Raw genomic sequence first — 16,368 nt, 5'->3', positions numbered from 1 at the left:
ACTGCCACTCAAGTCTCCTCGCCCTACAAGTCCTCACCCTAGAAACCTTCCATCTAGTCACAGAGCTAGTCAGTGTCACCTTGGCTACTCTTGAACTCTCTCTGGACCTCCGCTTCTGTTAGCTCTTCTGTACAAATAAGTGGGTGAGTTTACATTACACGAAAATTCCACCAACTCTTCCTAAACCGAAGGCTAGCTATCTTAGGCTTAGCAGGGCAACGACTCCACTCTGCCTGAAACCAGCCATAGGCGATCCAGAAAAAAATGGGCATGGCTGCATTCCAATAAAGTTTTATTTATGGACACTGAAATTGGAATCTCAAGTCATTTCCACGCATCATAAAGCATCCTTCTTTTGATTTTCCCCTTAACCATTTAAAATGTAAAACACACTCTTGGCTCACAGGTGGCAGCAACCTAGGCAGCGGCCCAGACTTGACCTGTGAGGTCGGCGAAGATGAGCGCTTGGTCATCTTTCAAGGCCCTCCCACCGCTGAGAAACTGAGACTGTTGAGTATTCAGCCAGGGTGGTGCCTAGGTGTGTCAGAGGAAAAGCTTTACCTTGCTTAGAATAGTGTATTTGGAGAAGGCTGCTCTGGAGACATTCACCAGGCTGTTCCAAGATGCTAGGATCTGGGATGGGATCATCCCATCCTTGGACGAGGAAATGAGAGAGAGAGAGGGAGACAGGAAGACAGACAGACTGCACTCTGTTCTCTTCCCAATTGTTCTGCCTTTCTCCCCGGCCTGGGTCCAAGTCCTCCAACCCAGCAGACAGATGCTCAGTGGAACTGGATTTCAGCATACTCTGAGTGAGTACCCTTGGGCCTCTGGGTGTCCCATGGTCTGAGGCCTGGGAAGCTGAGGACGGCATAATGGGTCTCCTCCTGGTTGTTCTCTGATTCTGGGGCTTGAGGGGAGGATTTGGGTCCTGGACAATTGTGGGAAACAAGATAGAGCTCCTTCTGGTTCTTTCTGGGTTCCGGGGGGTGAGCATCTGGAACAGTGGCCCAGGAAGGACTGCTTGGTTTGGTTTTCTGTTTCTGAGCCTAAGGGAAAAATGACCATCCTTCATTCATTCATTCATTCAACAGATACTCGAGCCCCTACCACGTGCTAGGCACCGATTGAGGAACTGGGGTTACATCAGGCAGTAAAACAAAGACCCTGCCTTCGCTGAGCTCGCCTTCCATCTCGCGACAGGAACACACAATAAAGACAAGTCTGTGGTTAAGCCTCCCAGCCTGTGGCTCTCTGCTATGGCCGCCCTAGCAAACGAATGCAGATACATTGGTGTAACCATCACCACAAGACACCGAACTGCTCCATCATCACAAACATCTCCCTCCTGCTGTCCTTCTCATCATCCTCCCATCCCGAACCCCTCGCAACTACTAACCTGTCCTCTGTCTCTACAATCTTATCATTTGAGAGTGTTATATACACGGAATCCTGTGTATGTGACCATCTGAAATTGGCATTTTTCACTTTTTTTTTTCTTCGTCCCTAAGCTCTATCCAACCGAGGGGGGAGAAGTGGTTTGGATGGATTTGGGAGGAGATTTGCAGATGGATTGATAGTGGGGGCGATAAAAAAGAGAGGAGTAAGAAATGACTTAAAGTCTCTAGGCTTGAGCAGCTGGGCAAATGTGGTGCTATTTGCTGAGATGCAGAGGATGGAGGAGAAGGGTTTTAAGTGGTGCTTAGTCACGAGTTTGGTTTTGGACAGGCTAAGTTTGAGATGCCTATTAGACATCCACGTGGAGATGCTGCCTAGATAGTTGGCTATGAGTCTAGAGTTCAGGGATGAGTCTGGGAGATGTACATTTTGGAATCGTCCGCATATAGATGTTCTCTCCTGAAAAGATCCAGCATTTACCCAACACTTACTAGGTGCCTGGTACTGTTGTAAATGCTTTACAAGTAGAAAATGAGCATATTAAATACCCAGAGTGAGCCTACGTGGTCGGCACTACTATTATCCCCATTTTACAGTTAAAGAAATCGAAGCACAGAAAAGTGAAGTGACTCATCCCAGAACACACAGTGAAGAAAGCGGACAGGAACCCGAGCAGGCTGGCTTCAGAGCCCTACCCTTAATCATCACTAGGACATGCCGTCTCTCGGTGATATTAATCATTGGTGACGTCGTTAATTTTACTTAGTAATGTTGTTGGTAGTAGTAATAATGGAATAGCTGCTCCCTATTAGGCAATAACATGTGTTGTAATCCTCAAACCGACTCTCAAGGAGGAAGCAATAGAGGCGCAGTGGAGGGAGCGATTTGGTCAAGGTCTCATAGAGGTTAAGTGCCAGAAACAGGATTTGAATCCAGCGCCCGGGCCTCTTCCACTGCGATGTCTCTCGGGCAAAGGGTGAGGGCGGGGCTGGGGAGGAGGGTATGCAGGAGTCAGAGAAGGGGAAGAAGAGACAGCTGGTTGGGACCACTCACCAGGGGGCCAGTTTTAGGGACCACGTTGATGTAATCCAGGAGCGTGCTCCTCCGTGAGACCCTGGACCTCGGAGTCTCTCCCGGGGCCGGGGCCGGGGCCGGGGCCGGAACCTCTGCTTGGGTCCACTTCTTCCTCAGAGCCCTCGCGCTGAGGGAACACCCCGCCTTGGTGTGCGCCCGGGCCCCGCCCCCCTCTCCACGGGTCCCAGATCCCACGCTCCCTCCATCGCTGGTCCTGCTAACTCACACGATCAGGATGAAGCAGAGGAGAAGGAGGGTCATGAGGCCAATTCCTAGAAATATTCCGCTGGAGAACGCTTTGGAGGCGAATCCTTTCTCATCTGCACGAGGAAACGGTCAGCCATCTCTGAGCCCTTCCCATCCCCGTGGGTCCTCACGTCCACCCGCCACTAGGCGCTCAGGCTTCCGGAGCCTAGTGGTTTTTCCAGAGGTTTTTACCTAGAGCCCCTTCCCATCGACTTCTTGGAAACCGCTACACCCCAGGCCCAAGCGTCAGGCTCTCCGATTTAATTTCCCCCTCCGCATCCCCAGCCACAGGCGCCCCCGTGTCCCCGCTCCCCAGCTCCTGACCCAACCACAGGACCCTGTCGCTGTCGCTCTCAGCCCCCGCCTCCAGGGGGCGTCCAGTTGGCCCCTGACCTGGCAGCAGCAGGACAGTGGCGCTCTGGGCCCCGTGGACGTTCAGGGCCTCGCAGCTGAGTCTGAGGCCAGAGCTGAGCCCCTCGCGGAGGCTCAGGGAGCTGTTGACCCAGGGCCCAGCCGAGCTGGAGGTGACCTTGAAGGAGGCGTTGCTGAAATTCCCCTCCAGCAGCCCCTCCCCCAGCCGCCAGCGCAGGGAGGGGGCCGGCTGGGCTCGGGAGGAACAGTCGCAGTGCAGACCCTCCTCCTCCTGGGAGCAGGAGGGTCCCAGCAGCTGCGGGGGGTCTGTACAGAGGGAGGAGAGTCAGCGGTGCCTCTTCCCTCACCTGGGCCCAGGTGTCCTGCCCCCAGGGGTCCCCGCACTCACAGACCACCGAGAGGCTCAGAGACGTATTCTGGGAGCCCAGAGGGTTCTGAGCTCGGCAGGTGAATTCTCCTTCATGCTCTGTTTGTATCTGCGGCAGCTCCAGGACCCCAGGATCTGAGGGCTGGGAGGGGCTCAGAGTCTGTCCCCCTCGGGCCCAGCTCAGCCGGGCTGGGGGGTTGCTGTGAGCGACACAGAGCAGACGCAGGCTTTGGCCTTCCAGGACCGGAAGAGATGTACCATTTCTGAAGTTTTCCAGGACTAGAGAGGGAACAGCCAGGAGGGATGAACAGCTGAGGGCACAGGGACCCTCTTCCTGCTGACATTCCAGACGTCCGGGCTCCCAGTTTGGTTCCTCTGATCCCCTTTCCTACCTGTCCTATTTCCCTGGGAGACCATCACTTTCACGTTCTCTGGGGCATCTGAAACAGAGACAGGGTACTTGACGCTAAACAAGCCAGGGGTTTCCTTCTGGGCAAAGTGAACGTCCCTAGGGGTGAAGGGCTGGGAGGCGGAGGGGGTTGAATCAGCCACTGAGTGATTCGCAGATGAATGACCCAAGGGAATAGACTGGTAAGAAGGGCAGGTCCCTAAGATACTGTGATTTATAACAGAAATAGGTATTTGATCTTTGTTCCTATTCCTGGCACAGAGCTTCTAAAACTCTTGGATTTCCTGAATGCTAGGTAAGCGTGATAAATGTGCCTTGTTATTTATAACAAACCCCTTTCCACCACTCCTGAGTTTATGTTAATGAAGTCACTTTTAGAAGCGCCCAAGGATGAGGGCTTGTTGCCGGGGGAACCAACCACGGATCAGAGGGTTAGAACTTTCAGTCCCACCCCCCTGACCTCTGAGGAAGGGAAAGGGGACTGGAGATTGAGTTCAATCACCAATGGCCAATGATTTAATCAATCGTGCCTATGTAATGAGGACTCCATAACACGCCCCCCCCCCAAATGGGGTTGGGAGAGCTTCCAGGTTGGTGAACACTTGGAGATTTGGGGAGAGTTGTGCCCAGGAAGAGGGCATGGAAGTTAGCTGCTCCTTCCCCATACCTTGCCCTATGCATCGCTTCCATCGGGCTGTTCCTGAGTTATATTCTTTTATAATAAACCGGTCATCTAGTGAGTAAAATATTTCTCTGAGCAGCTCTAGCAAATTAACTGAACCCAAGGAGGAGGTCATGGGAACCTCCAATCTATCGTTGGCCGGTCAGAAGCACAGGGGACAACCTGGGCTTGTGATTGGTGGCTGAAGCGGGGGCGGGGCCCCTTTCCAGAAACTGATCCCTTAACCTGTGGGATCTGACGCTATCTCCGGGTAGATAGCGTCAGAATTGAGTTGAATTGTAGCACACGCCACTGATGCTGGAGAACTGCTCGGTGGCGTGGGGAAATTCCCCGCCCCCGCGCCCACCGCAGTCGGAGCTGGAAGCAGAATCCCAGCCCCATAGGCCTGGGGTTCCGGGTCACCTTAGAGCTCTGCGACCCTGCCCTCAGCCCCCTCCCTCCTCCCCGCCCCCCCCCCCAACCCAGGCCCCCGCTGGTCACACTCACACTGCACGGAGAGTTCCAGGCTGCGGCTCTGAGAGCCAAGCCCGTTCTCAGCTCGGCAGGTGTAGCGACCCGCGTCCTCAGCCTTCACCCGGGGCAGCACCAGCTCCAGGGTTCTGGAGCCCGAGGGGTGGGACCAAGAGAGGATTCTGTCCTGCAGGGCCCAGCTCAGTGTGGCCAGCGGCACGCTGTCGGCTGTACAGAGTAGCCGCAGGAACTGGCCTTTCTGGACTTCCAGATGGGGGCTGTTTCCCTGCGGCTCCAGGGCTGCAGAGAGAGAGAGCGCGCAAGAGAAGGACTGCAAGGGGGAACACCACTCCCCCGCCCTCCTGACACCCCCAAGTGGCCCTCAGTACCTGATACATCGGTCTGGGAAATGCTGATCACCAGGTCTTTGGGGGCATCTGTAACAGGATTGGGAGCTGGCTTTGGGGAGGAATGAGAGATTCCCCACCGCCAGAGAGAACCCCCTCGGGGAGAAGAAAGTGTGACTTTCCTCCGGGAAGACAAGTGACAGATGAGTGCCAAAGATGCGCTTATGGACACAGGTCCAGACGGCATCCCCATCCCCCTCCCTGGGCCGAGGCAAGCGTCGCTAGACTCCACGCCTTCCTACCCGCGCATCCGCAGAGAGCTGACCATCATTGCCCGGCTGCCTCTCTCCACCTCCGCATCCCCCGTGCCTGTTTGCACACCCTGATGTCCTTCCCGCCACCAAACTCACAGGCCACGCTCAGCAGGACGGTGTCCTCTGTGCTCAGTCCCCTTCTGGAGACGTCCACTCGACAGGTGAGCTCAGTGCCGTGGTCCTGCGGTCTGGGTGTGAAGGTGAGGGCTGAGAGATAGGAAGTTCTTGGTCTGGCCTCGTGGGAGGAGACGGTGGCCCCCCTCCAGGAGAGAGTAGGGGCTGGACATTCCTCAAAGGTCCAGTGAAACATACAGATGAGCGTCACCTGGTGCCCAGGCTTCAGAGTCTCTGGGACGTAGATCTCTGGCTTCTGAGTCAGGGCTGGGATGGAGGGAGAGAGGGTGGGATGCTAGACCCTGATGGGGGTACTCCCGGGGGTCCCCCATGGTCCGTTCCCCATAGCCCCTCCCGAGTATGAGAAGGGGGGAGGAGGGGAGGAGGGGAGGGGGGGAGGGGGGGAGGGGGGGAGGGGGGGTCCCACCCCAGAGGTCCCACCCCATTCCAGCTCGAGCCAGTTCCGTACCTGTCACCTCCAGACGGAACTTGTATTCCACGAAATTATATCGCACGTAATAGCCTCTCTCCAACCGAAAGAAGTACGATGCACTGTCCTCCATGTGTACATCTCTGATGAGCAAAGAGCAATTCTGTCTGGGATCGCCCAGGAGCTGGAATCGGCCTTGGGTGTGTGTTTGCACGTCTCGATCCGGCTTGTTTGTGGCCACTGGCAGACCACTGTCTGTGGTGGTCGGGTCTTTGAACCAGAAGCCGTAAGCTGGGGTGGAGGGAACCCAACCTATTACGGGATAGGAGACGGAGCAGGGCACGACCACGCACAGGCCTTCCTGCACCCTCACCAGCTCCTGCACCTGCAGCTGGAAAGCTGGATTCTGAGCCCATGACCCTATGGGGAGACAGAGAGAGGCTCAGGCTGCACCCCCAGTCCCGGGCCCCTCCTGGCCCCCCACCTCGTTCACTCACCGGCCCACAGCACGGCTAAGAGCAGCGACAAGAGCATCTCAGGCACTTGGACCTGCCCTGGGACACGCTCATTCCCCAGAAACTGTGACTCGCACTGGGTGAGGGCAGAAGGCGGAAGCTGAGCCCTGGTGGATTGATGCATGAAATGAGCTTCTGATGCTCAGACCCACACGACTCATTTTCCTCTTCTGGACTCTCCCCGCCCCCATGTCACCCACTTGAACTCACTCTTGCCCGGGGGGCTCGCCTGGCGTTTGGGCTCCCTGAGCTGGTCACCTTCCTGCGTCATCTCTGGGGGAGGGAGTGGAGGATATGCGTCTAGACTTGGGGCCTGGCTTTGGGTGGGTGGAGGCCGGGGACTCTCCCGCTGGACCCTGAGCCGTTAGGGAAGCAGAAGTGAAAGTTCCCAGTAAGCCCTTCTTACAGGGGCCTCTGGTGATGGTGATGGGTGCTGGGCAGGGTGGATTTCTGGGGCAGAGGGTAGGAGTGGGAGTGCAGGGTTAGTCTTGCCAGATAAAAAGTCAGGATGCCCGGTTAAAACTGGCTTTCAGACGAAAAATGAATTGTTTTAGTATAAGTATGTCCCAGAGATCGCATGTGATATACTTCTACTGAAATCATTCGTTGTTGAGATCTGAAATTCAACTTTAACTGGGCACTTTGCATTTTCATTGGCTAAATCTGGCAACCGTAGGCTGGTCTCAGTCCCTCTACCCCTTCACCCTCCCTGATGGGCTCACTGACTCCTGGTCCCCCAGGAGCACCCACCCCAAGGTCTTTGTCTGCTTCCCAGTCTCCCCTTCTGTCACACAGTTGGACGACACACATTTGTAACACCTGCTGTGATAAGAACACAGACACCCAGGGGCGATGCTGATGGTGGGAGACTTAGGCAATGTAAGGGGCATGGCATTTGTGGAGTGAGTCAGGTAAACTCCCCCAGATGTGGACTGTTGTTCCCCTCACCTTGAAATGACTCTGTTTTGGTCACGTGGAGACACTGTGCTTGCCTATTTGACCTCCATGCTCTGGAAGCTTGTGTGTGGCAGGTGTCATGCTGTATATAGCGGAGGCGGACACACATAGGTAAATGAGACAGTGTCTGACCTCAAGGGAACCCAGCTTGGTAAACGAAGATCCTTAGAAACAGAAGAGCACTGAAGTGTTCATCAATGCCCTGCCCCCCACATGCTGGGACAGATATTCACGCTGGGCCCTGGGGAAAGGGTGGTCACTACTTCCTGGCAAAGTCAAGAGGGGCTTCCCAGAGGAAGCGACACATAACTATCCCTGTCCTCGAATCCACTCTAGTAGTCTGCTCAGGCTGCCATAATAACAGAGCACAGAATGAGCGGCTTAAACAACAGAAATGTATTTCCTCACAGTTCTGGAGGCTACAAGTTCAAGATCAACGTGTCAGCAGGGTTTGTTTCTTCTGAGGTCTCTTTCCTCGGCCTGGAGATGGCCGTCTTCCCCTCCAGTCTTCACCTGGTCTTCCTTGTGTGTACGTGTGTTCTTCACAAGGACACCAGTCATACTGGACTGGGACTCTGCCCTATGACCTCATTTCAACTGAATTACCTCTTTAAAGACTCTATCTACAAATATACATTCTGAGATACTGGGGGTTAAGACTTCAACATATGAGCTTGGGGGCAGAGGGAGTGCAATTCAACCCGTAACATCCACCCTCCTATTCACTCTGCTCGCGGGTCCCCACTGCCCAACCTAGGCTTTCTCTGGGGGAAGCAGTTTCCCTTCTCCCAGGGGAGCCCTTGCATCCAGGGACATCACACCCTTCCTTCTGTCAAGTTCACAGAGGAAGGGCCTCTCGGAGGGAGGAGTGAGAGGGAGGGAAGGATGCCTGGGTCCTGCTGAGGGCTTGCCCTGAAGGAGCTGAGAACTGAGGTTCTCCACCCCCAAAGCTTAGATCCAGCCTCACCTCTGCCTTGGAGCACCTCCATGCCTCCATGGGGCTAATGGGAGTGGGAACCAGGACAGTGGCAACATCTCAGGCCTTCCGTGGGTTTCTCCACACTATTCCATGCTACTCCATCCGACAGAAAAGGGAGAGAGGACCGTCTGCTACCCTGGGGCTGAAGGATACCAATCCGTGACTCCCCAGCTCCTCCAGGCCAACCCAGAGGTCTCATACGCCCCACCGACGAATGTGGGCCACCCTCAGGGTGAGATATGCCTTCAAAGCTCAGAGCTGATCCCTGAGATGTGGAGGTGAGGAGGTCTCCTGTACCAGGTGAGGTCAGTTGGGCAGCTTCATATCTATAGCCAAGCGGCCAGGGAGAGGTGGAAACAGAGTGGAAGCCAGTAACCCCACGTGTGGACCAACCCATCCCCTTCCGGAGGCAGCTGCTACAAGGTTCCTGGAGGTGGTCCTGAGACCACCAGCTCCCCTCCTCTGCGTTCCCGGAAACCCGGAGGGTTCGCTCTTCTCTTCATAGGAAAGGTTCTTCAGGTCACAGGAACTGCCCTTTGTTTACTGTCCACCCTGCTCACCCGAGTCCAATCTCGCCTCCATCCCTACATCCCTCAACCTCTTCTTGTCAGGGTCACCAAAGATCTCAAATGGCTAAAACCCATAGGTAATTTCTATTCTCATCTCATTTGGATGCCGCCTGCTCTGCAGCATTTGGTGTGCTCAGTCACCCCTTCCTTCTTTTTTCTTTTTATAAATTTATTTGTTTATTTATTTTTTGGCTGCACTGGGTCTTCGTTGCTGCACACGGGCTTTCTCTAGTTGCGGCGAGCGGGGGCTACTCTTTGTTGCGTTGCATGGGCTTCTCATTGTGGTGGCTTCTTGTTGCAGAGCACAGGCGCTAGGCACGCGGGCTTCAGTAGTTGTGGCATGCGGGCTCAGTAGTTGCGGCGCACAGGCTCACTAGTTGCGGCGCATGGGCTTAGTTGCTCCGCGGCTGTGGGAAGCAGTCAGCCTTGAGAGCAGGCTACGGACATGCCAGGCATGCGGCCGCCGCTCAAAGGGACTGTGCCTACTTGTTCCCCTCCTTGTTCCATTCCATGGGAGATAAATCACCAGGGCCCAGAGACCAGAAAGAATGTAAAATGAGACAAGCAAAGCTGTCTCCCCCCTGCACGTGCAGGTTATTTTTGATGATTCTGGGTTTATGGGTTTTCTCCCAGGGAAGTTAACCTTGAAGCCGAGACAGTCTGTAGATAACGTAAACCACCATCTGGTAACCTCCCTTTTTCTAGTCTACATAATTTGCAACCGTAGCATAATAAAATTTGCCTTGCAACTCTCAGTTGTCTTGGTCCTCTGACCCCATTTGTCGGTGCTACTTCAGTTCCTTACCCCTTCCCTTCTGACCCTGGGCGGTGAAATCCTCTTTCTCCGGCTGGTCCGCGGCACGCGGCATGTGGGATCTTCCCGGACCAGGGCTGGCTGGAACCCGTGTCCCCTGCACTGGCAGGCGGATGCTTAACCACTGCGCTACCAGGGAAGCCCCACCCCTTCCTTCTTGAAACACTTCAGTCTGGCTTCCCCTGTCACCTAGAACTGCCATCTCGAAGGTACCTGCCGGAGTCGGGCTGCCCATAGCGTACAGAGGACACCATTACTTCCTTGGTTTTTCCTTCTACCTTTCTAGACACTCGTCTTCATCTTTCATGGTTCCGCCTCTGCCCTTGACTCCTAAATCTTAGAATGCATCAGGATCACTCTCCCTAGATGTCCTATTTCATCCATGACTTTAAAAATGCATGCTACGGGCTTCCCTGGTGGCGCAGTGATTGAGAGTCCGCCTGCTGATGCAGGGACACGGGTTCGTGCCCCGGTCCGGGAAGATCCCACATGCTTGCGTACCGCAAAAAAAAAAAAAAAAAAAAAAAAAAAAGCATGCTACATGTGATATTGTGATTTACAGTAAGTATATATTTTGGTCTTTGCTCATGGTTCCTGGCTCACAGCACCCAAAACCCTTGGAATTTCCTGAGTGATAAGAGCAGTGGGAGCATCTTTTGTTCTAATATTGGTCTCTTGTCCTCAGTTCCTGAAAACACTTCAGAGCCAGAAATGAGTGTCTTGCTATTCATAACAAACCCCTTTCCACCACACCTGAGTTTTTGTTAATGAGGTGACTTTTGGAAAGCACAGAAGGATGGGGGCTAGTTGCCAGGGGAACGAACCATGTGATTAGAAGGTAGGAAATTTCAGTCCAGTCCCTGACCTCCCAGAAGGGGTGAGGGGCTAGAGGCTGAGTCAGTCGCCCATGGCCAATGATTTAATCAGACGTGCCTATGGAATGAAGCCCCCATAAAAACCAAAAGTATGGGGTTCAGAGAGTTTCCAGGCTGGAGAACATGTGAAGATTTGGGGAGAGTGGTGCACCTCCCCAAAGAGAGGGCATGGAAGCCCCAAGCACTTTCCCCATACTTTGTCCTACGCATCATTTCCATCTGGCTGTTCCTGAGTTACATCCTTTTATAATAAGCCAGTAATCTCAGAAGTAGACTGTTTCTCTGTGTTGTGTGTGCCACTGAACCCAAGAAATGGGTCATGAGAACCTCCGATCTATACTCCATCAGTCAGAAGCACGAGTGACAACATGGACTTGTGATTGGCATCTGAAGCGGGGGGCGGGGGGGCAGTCTTATGGGACTGAGCCCTTAACCCGTGGGATCTGACACTATCTCCAGGTAGGTGGTGTCAGAGTTGCGTTGAGTTGTAGGATGCCCAGCTAGCGTGGAGAATTGCCTGGTGGTGTGGGGAGCTTCCCCCCGGGCCCACACTTTGAAATCGGTAATCAGAATTGTACTACCAATATCAATTTTTTGATTTTCATATTGTCCTCCAGTTGTGTAAGATGTTAACACTGGGGGTAACTGGAATGCATGACACATCACTGTACGTTTCTCTGCAACCTCCTGTGAGTCTCTGGTTGCTTCCAAATGAAGTTAAACTACAAACTAAAATAAATGATCACAAGACACACAACAACAACAATAAAGAAACACGCTGATGACTCCTAAAGTATATATTTCAATCCTTCCCTGTCTACCTGACATGGACTCAGGAAGACATAATGGGCATCTCAAACTTAGGATCTAAATTTTCACACAGCACTCTTATTTCTCATCTCAAACCCTCTCCTTTTCAGTTGTCTAAATGTTATTGTTTTGTGGTACCAACATCTGCCCACATCCTAGCATCATTCTGATGTCTTCCTTTGCCTCAGTCCCTGCAAGACCTGTCAGTTCAAATTTTTAAATATTAAAAAAAAAAATCTATCCACTTATGCCCACCCCCACTACCATTCATTACCCTAGTCCAAGATTTCTCAATCTCAGCACTATTGACATTTTGAGTCAGATAATTCTTGGGGAGTAGAAGCCGCCCCGAGCTTTGTAGGATGTTGAGCACCGTCCCTGGCCTCCACCCACTAGATGCCACTTGCCTCCCTCCCCCCATCACAGTTGTGACAATTAAAAATGTCTCCAGGGGCTTCCCTGGTGGCGCAGTGGTTGAGAGTCCGCCTGCCGATGCAGGGGACGCGGGTTCGTGCCCCGGTCTGGGAAGACCCCACATGCCGCGGAGCGGCTGGGCCCGTGAGCCATGGCCGCTGAGCCTGTGCGTCCAGAGCCTGTGCTCCGCAACAGGAGAGGCCACAACAGTGAGAGGCCCGCGTACCGCAAAAAAACCCCCCCAAAAACCAAAAAAAACCCTCTTGATGATTCTTCCTGCCTCTTTATTAAAAAAATTATTTTATTGAAGTATAGTGGACTTACATTGTTATGTTAATTTCTGCTGTACAGCAAAGTGAGTCAGTGATACATATATAGACATTCTTTTTCAGACTCTTTTCCATTCTTTTTCAGACTCTGTCCCAGACTACTGAATACAGTTCCCTGCTTCTACTTTTGCCCCTTCCGTAAGGCAGTTTCAACACAACAACCAGAGTTATTTTTAAAACATAGATCAGATCAAGTCACCCTCTTGCCCAAACATTTCAATGGCATCTTACCATATGTAGGAGAAAACCCAAACTCATCACCATAACCTATAGAACTCGACCTGAGGTAACCCCCAGTGACCCCTGCAAACTCACTTGGAACGCACTCCACTTTACTTCTGCACTCCCGCCGGCGATCCCCACTCTGTTTCTCACATTTACCAAATTCATTTCTGCCTCAAGAACATGACACTAGCTGCTGCCCGTGGCTGCCCCCCTTTTCACTGTTCTCTGCTCAAAGGCCATCTCTTCGGAAATGCTTTTCCTGACCTTACAACCAACCTGCCCCAACATTTCCCCACCCGTACACTTTTCCAGATTTTTGGTCATTTCTTTGACCTCCTCTGAACTTTCCACCTTTTCTCAGTGTGACCAGAGCACCTCCTCCCTTTGCAATTGCCTTCTCATCCAAGCCAGCCTTCCCCCCTCCCAACCCTTGGCTAGACCACAGACTAGGGGCTACCTGAGTCCACGAGAATCTTTATCGGTCATCCTCGTATCTGCCTTCTCTGCCTAAGAATGTTCAGATTTTTCTCTGAGCCTATTCCTTAAGAAAAAAACTCTACAAGCCTCTGGTTTCCTGCTCTAATTCAACAGATGTTGAACACCTGCTTTGTCTGTCCCTGAGGTCACAACGGGGACAAAGATAGATATTGAGAGGAAGTGAGATTGGGGGTGGGTGGGTAAGTATGGGGTGGGAGCAGCTGAGGAGGGGGAAGAGAGGTAGGTAGGTAGGTAGTTCAGGATTCTGCCCTAGAAGGGTGCTGGGTGTGGGCCTGAGGACTGGACTTATTAGGAGGGATGAATGAAGGAGATGTAGGGAAGCATTCCAGTGGTGAATGAAGAGTCTGGGTCTGGCTGTAGTTGAGGCCCTGAGGGTGCTAAGGAGCCTTTGTTGGGGGGAAGGGAGTATCTCAGACACCCCCTGGCTAGCATCTTTGTGTCACTCAGATACACCTGTCCCAGTTCCCGCCCATACTGCTTGTGCTGCAGTTCAGGATGCTGCCCCCAGAGGGCGCTCCATTTTCCCTGGCACACACTGACCCTTGAGCCCCAGTCACCAGGATCTCTGCTGTCCAGAGTCCTGAAGAACTGCAGCTCTTTAGGGAATATTTCTCAGGCTCTGGACACATTTGCAAACGTTGCTCATCCAAAAAGGCTGCATCCATTCTCACTGAACCTACAAATAATGATTCTGCTCTTTTCACTGCACCTCAGTACAACTGAGTCTCTGCCGGGGGAGAGCATATCAAAGCAAACACTAAGTCCCCACAACCATCCGCTTCCCTCACTGCAAACCCACCTTTCCTGAAATTTAAAACACCTCAATATCTCTCACAGTGTCATTCTCAAATAAATGACGTCTACCCAGGCACACCAAACATGCGATGTCCTCATAAGAAAATGTTCCTGTGGTGTCTCAGTCTGTTCCGGCTGCTATACTAGACAGACCAAATGTAAGACCTGAAACCATAAAACTCTTAGAAGAAAACATAGGCAGTGTGCTCTTTGACATTGGTCTTCACAACATCTTTTTGTCTCCTCAGGCAAGGGAGACAAAAGCAAAAATAAATAAATGGAACTACAAAAAATTAAAAAGCTTTTGCACAGTGAAGGAAACCATCAACGAAACAGAAACACAGCCTACTAAGTGGGAGAAAATATTTGCAAACAGTATATCCGATAAGGTGTTAATATTCAAAATATACAAAACACTCATGCAACCCAACATCAAAAACACCAAACAACCTGACTAAAAATGGGCAGGGGACCTGAATAGACATTTTTCCAAAGAAGGCAAACAGATGGCCAACAGACACAAGAAATGATGCTCAATATCGCTAATCTTCAGAGAAATGCACCTCAAAACCACAATGAGATAGCACCTCACACCTGTCAGAATGGCTATGATAAAAAAGACAACACATAACAAGTGTCGGCGAGGATGTGGATAAAAGGGAACCCTCGTGCACCTTTGGTGGGATTGTAAATTGGTGCAGCCACTGTGGAAAACGGTACAGAGGTTCCTCAAAAAATTTAAAATAGAATTGCCATATGATCCAGCAATTTCACTTTTGGGTATTTACTCAAAGAAAACAAAAACACTAATTTGAAAAGATATATGAGGGCTTCCCTGGTGGCGCAGTGGCTGAGAACCCGCCTGCCAACACAGGGACACAGGTTCGAGCCCTGGTCTGGGAAGATCGCACATGCCACAGAGCAACTAAGTCTATGCACCACAACTACTGAGCCTGCGCTCTAGAGCCCGCGAGCCACAGCTACTGAGCCCGCGCACCACAACTACTGTAGCCTGCGCACCTGGAGCCCGTGCTCCGCAACAAGAGAAGCCACCGCAATGAGAAGCCCGTGCACCGAAACAAAGAGTAGCCCCCGCTCGCCACAACCAGAGAAAGCCCGTGCATAGCAACAAAGACCCAACGCAGCCAAAAATAAATAAAAATAAATAAATACATTTATATATATAAAAAAGGGGGGGCTTCCCTGGTGGCGCAGTGGTTGAGAGTCCGCCTGCCCATGCAGGCGACACGGGTTCGTGCCCCGGTCTGGGAAGATCCCACATGCCGCGGAGCGGCTGGGCCCGTGAGCCATGGCTGCTGAGCCTGCGCGTCCAGAGCCTGTGCTCCGCAACGGGAGAGGCCACAACAGTGAGAGGCCCGTGTACCGCAAAAAAACCCACAAAAAACAGAAAACAAAAGGTATATGCACACCAATGTTCACTGCAGCATTATTTACAATAGTCAAGATATGAAATCAACCTAATTGTCCATGATAGATGAATGAATATATAATATATGATATTACTCAGACAATAAAAAATGAAATCTTGCCATTTTTGACAACATGGATGAATTTAGAGAGTATTATGCTAAGTGAAATAAGTCAGACAGAGAGACAAATACCATATGATCTCATACGTGGAATCTAAAAAAAAGAACGGGGCTTCCCTGGTGGCGCAGTGGTTGAGAGTCCGCCTGCCGATGCAGGGGACACGGGTTCATGCCCCGGTCTGGGAGGATCCCACATGCTGCAGAGTGGCTGGGCCCGTGAGCCACGGCCGCTGAGCCTGCGCGTCCGGAGCCTGTGCTCCGCAACGGGAGAGGCCACAACAGTGAGAGGTCCGCGTACCGCAAAAAATAAAAGAATAAAAAAATATTTAAAAATAAATTAAAAAAAGAACGCATACAAACAAAACAAAATGAAAACAGACCCACAGATACAGAGAACAAATGGGTGGTTGCCAGTGGGGAGGGGGTGGTGGGCAAAATAGGTGAAGGGGATTAAGGAGTGTAAATCACCAGTTATAAAATAAATAAGCCATAGGGAAGTAATATACAGCAGAAGGAATAACGGTCAGTGATATTCTAATAGCTCTGTGTTGGGACAAATGGTTACTAGACTTATCATGGTGATCAGTTCATAATGTATACAAATGTCAGCTCACTACGTAGTACACCTGAAACTAACACAGTATCGTACACCAACACTACTTCAATAAAAATCAAAGAACCTTTAAAGTATTGACCCAACACACAAATAACTACCGTCAAGAAAAAGACCAGTATTAAAAAAAAAAAAAAGAAAAGAAAAAGACCAGTATTATTTAAAGAAAGACAAGACCAAGTCATCAGCCACAAAAAATTGACAACGTTCAGCAGTCAGTGA

General features: G+C 51.7%; 1 protein-coding gene across 1 annotated transcript; it reads right to left on the bottom strand.

The window, feature by feature from the left end:
* Positions 1–275: 275 nt before the first annotated feature.
* LOC132509725 (sialic acid-binding Ig-like lectin 10) lies at positions 276–6,951 on the bottom strand. The gene is made up of 12 exons (XM_060131074.1): positions 6,929–6,951; positions 6,701–6,825; positions 6,243–6,623; positions 5,756–6,040; positions 5,388–5,435; positions 5,035–5,298; positions 3,850–3,897; positions 3,479–3,736; positions 3,112–3,396; positions 2,699–2,792; positions 2,452–2,599; positions 276–1,049 (listed from the first exon to the last, which is right to left on the bottom strand). Exons 2-12 carry the CDS (start codon positions 6,735–6,737, stop codon positions 783–785), a joined length of 2,115 nt encoding a protein of 704 aa, XP_059987057.1. The 5' UTR covers positions 6,738–6,825; positions 6,929–6,951; the 3' UTR covers positions 276–782.
* Between the last annotated feature and the right edge of the window lie 9,417 nt (positions 6,952–16,368).

This window comes from Lagenorhynchus albirostris, chromosome 19 (assembly GCF_949774975.1).
Source record: "Lagenorhynchus albirostris chromosome 19, mLagAlb1.1, whole genome shotgun sequence".
Lineage (NCBI taxonomy): Eukaryota > Metazoa > Chordata > Mammalia > Artiodactyla > Delphinidae > Lagenorhynchus > Lagenorhynchus albirostris.
This window is presented reverse-complemented; position numbering and strand designations above follow the sequence as displayed.

Excerpts from the sequence above, each read along its gene's own strand:
- LOC132509725 (XM_060131074.1), bottom strand. The coding sequence starts at position 6,737 with ATGCTCTTGTCGCTGCTCTTAGCCGTGCTGTGGGCCG. Across the intron at positions 6,624-6,700 it reads CTTAGCCGTGCTGTGGGCCG|GGTCATGGGCTCAGAATCCA; the intron begins GTGAGTGAACGA and ends GTCTCCCCATAG. Across the intron at positions 2,793-3,111 it reads CACTGTCCTGCTGCTGCCAG|ATGAGAAAGGATTCGCCTCC; the intron begins GTCAGGGGCCAA and ends TTCCTCGTGCAG.